The sequence below is a fragment of the Phaseolus vulgaris genome, chromosome 1 (genome assembly GCF_000499845.2).
Source record: "Phaseolus vulgaris cultivar G19833 chromosome 1, P. vulgaris v2.0, whole genome shotgun sequence".
Classification (NCBI taxonomy): Eukaryota; Viridiplantae; Streptophyta; class Magnoliopsida; order Fabales; family Fabaceae; genus Phaseolus; species Phaseolus vulgaris.
Window position 1 is genome coordinate 321,688 of NC_023759.2, and position 3,026 is coordinate 324,713.

At 39.7% G+C, this 3,026-nt stretch overlaps 1 protein-coding gene across 1 annotated transcript; it reads left to right on the forward strand.

Annotated features, from left to right (window-relative positions):
• The first annotated feature begins 220 nt into the window (after positions 1-220).
• Positions 221-2,760, forward strand: LOC137816325 (thaumatin-like protein 1b). Its single transcript, XM_068619420.1, has 3 exons — positions 221-467; positions 561-1,254; positions 2,180-2,760. The coding sequence occupies exons 1-3, from the start codon at positions 413-415 to the stop codon at positions 2,376-2,378; spliced, it is 948 nt and encodes a 315-aa protein (XP_068475521.1). The 5' UTR covers positions 221-412; the 3' UTR covers positions 2,379-2,760.
• Positions 2,761-3,026: the final 266 nt, after the last annotated feature.

Here is a 3,026-nt window from a genome sequence, read left to right on the forward strand (position 1 = left end):
CACATAAATTTACTCATGCCCATGTAGCTTTCATCAAAAAATTAATAAATGTGAAGAAAAAGAAAATAGAACACTCTCACTCATCAACCTAGTAACAAACAAAACAAACATAGTAACTGTTTTAGTAAAAATAATCGTGGGAGGTATTTGCTACTGTAATTGAGGACACTTCGTTTAGTTGGGGGCAGTGAGATAAACACACTATTTTAACTAAACCTTTATTATTTTTTCTGGAAAATACCAACGGAAAGGTGAAAGAAAGAAAGAAAAAAACACTGAACGTTACTTGGGTCAGTGTAATGTCCCACCAGCCCCACATCCATTATATTATTTCCGTTTCTATCTATAAATACCCCCACCACCCTCCCACAACAACACAACAACTTCTTCATCACATTCAACGTTTTCTTTCATGGATCGCATCACACTCTTCTCATTCTTTCTAACATTTTATCTTTCACCATATGGTAATCTTTTGCACAACAATATCATAAATTCCTGATCTTAAATCAATTTTACTGTTGTTTTTTTATTAATTTGTAACATTTTTATTGCTACAGGGGTGATTTCAACAACATTCACTCTAGTTAACAAATGTGATTACACGGTGTGGCCGGGGATACTCTCGAACGCCGGTGTTCCTCCTCTTTCAACCACCGGCTTCGTTCTACAAACCGGTGCGTCCACCACAATCGCCGCACCTACGTCCTGGGGAGGTCGTTTCTGGGGCCGAACGCTCTGCTCCGAAGACTCCGCAGGCAAGTTCACCTGCGTCACCGGCGACTGTGGCTCCGGCAAGCTCGAATGCGCCGGAAGCGGCGCCGCTCCACCCGCTACACTGGCGGAATTCACCCTCGACGGTTCCGGAGGCCTTGATTTCTTCGACGTAAGCCTTGTGGACGGCTACAACGTGCCGATGTTGGTGGTGCCGCAAGGAGGCTCCGGCGAGAAGTGCACCGCCACGGGGTGCGTCGGGGACCTCAACGACGCGTGTCCGTCGGAGCTGAAGGTGATGAGCGCGGACGGGAGAGAGGGCGTCGCGTGCAAGAGCGCGTGCGAGGCCTTCAACTCGCCGCAGTACTGCTGCAGCGGCGCGTACGGCTCGCCCGACACGTGCAAGCCCTCATCTTACTCTGAGATTTTCAAGAACGCGTGCCCACGCGCTTATAGCTACGCGTACGACGACAAAACCAGCACCTTCACCTGCGCTTCCGCCGATTACACCATCACCTTTTGCCCTTCCCCCTCCACCAGGTTTGTTTCCTTCTCTCCACTTCAACAACGGTTAATTTTAAACATTAAAATATTTAATATGTCACAAAAAAAATCTACTTCAATATAATAATTTTTTTTCTGAAATTAATACTACAGCTTCTGAAAATATTTTCAGGGTCAGTATTTTATACCAACAATAACTGTTTGTTAAAAGAATATTAGCGTTTGGCAGAACTGAGGTGACAGTTTCATCTTGTCCTATTTGAAAAATTATTTACTATATATTTATTTTCTTATTTGAGGAAGCTAATAAAATAAAATAAGAATATATTAATAACGTATGTTTATAGATTAGATGATATATTCTTACATGGTTGAAATAGAGAAATTGAAGTTAAAAATAATTTATATATAATATATATTTTATCTATCAAAATGTCTTTTAAAGACTAAATTCTAAACTTCAAATACAATGATTAATCATAATTATATCACTCTTAAACTTAAGATCGAAATAACATATAAATTTTATTTAATATACAGTAACTACGCGTTCTGTGAATACATACGCAAAACCCAACCATTTTTTCTGCATCTACAAGCAATGTGTAGAACAGATGAATCAAATAGTTTGTCCCCACGCTACACTACCTAACGTGATTGGTCTCCTTAGACAGAGACCAGGGACCCATATCTTGAGCCAAGCACCCACAAAAAAAAAAAACTAAAAAAAGTTGCTACATAATTTGAGAACGATATGATATTTTTAATTGTGCACATGGGAAGTAGGGGCTGGCACACACGCCGATGGTTATCGTTGCACACAATTATTACCGTGTTAGCATTATTAAAGTAACTGGCTCTGAGCAATTCATGACCGTTGCACAAATCACACAGTGACACGTTTCACAGCTGTTTCTTTGTTTTCTCGTAATTATAATTATTGTTGTTTTACTGTTTTCAGCCAAAAGGCGTCACAGGAACAACAGGGTGGTTCTTCTGCCACCACGCCACTTCTCAACAACGGCACCATGGTGTACGAAGGTGGTTTCGATCAGAGTGAAATCTCGTGGGCCACGTCCAGCCACGTGTCCCAATCGCGAGCCGTTGCCGGCATAGTCGGTGTCGCTATGGCAATGTGGCGGTTCAGCCAGCTCTTCTAACTACTACTCGTTCCTTCCGCATTATTTTTCACACGGTTGGGCCCATGGGCCTGCAGAAGTCCATGTTCATTGGCCCGAACAAGATGGTGGAACTGGGCCCAAGCTTGACTCACGGTTATTCTCTTCCACACCAAGAACAAGAACCGTGTGACATTGACCGTGCGAATGTGTTTCACCATAATTTCCTGTGCCAGAATGCAATACTATTACTATACGTATATATATACATGTAGCAAAATAGGCGTAGTAAGGGAATTTTTCGTTATTAATTTATTTTTTTAGTTTAGATTATCATTCCGGAATACTATTATTAATTCTTTATTGGTTGGGGATGTGATATTTGACTCAATAAAGAAATAATTCGTGATTAAAAATGAAAAAATAGAGCTATTTTATTTTATTTTATTTTATTTTTAGTAATGTATGGTTGTAATTATTTATGAGAAGTAGCAATTGTCTATTTTACCCTAACATGCTACTTTTTTTATATAGCCCACAAAAAAATTAATGTTACTTTTTGTACGGTGTATATATTCAGCCTTTCTTTTTATTCTTGGAATCTACCTTCATATTGCAATAATTATAGGCACCCCTCTTTTTCTTTCATAGCCTTTTCAAATTTTACATTTGATCTCTAAGATTTTTTTT

Coding starts and splice junctions, on each gene's coding strand:
- LOC137816325 (XM_068619420.1), top strand. CDS start 413: ATGGATCGCATCACACTCTTCTCATTCTTTCTAACATTTTATCTTTCA. Junction 468..560: donor ATTTTATCTTTCACCATATG/GTAATCTTTTGC, acceptor TTATTGCTACAG/GGGTGATTTCAACAACATTC. Junction 1,255..2,179: donor TGCCCTTCCCCCTCCACCAG/GTTTGTTTCCTT, acceptor TACTGTTTTCAG/CCAAAAGGCGTCACAGGAAC.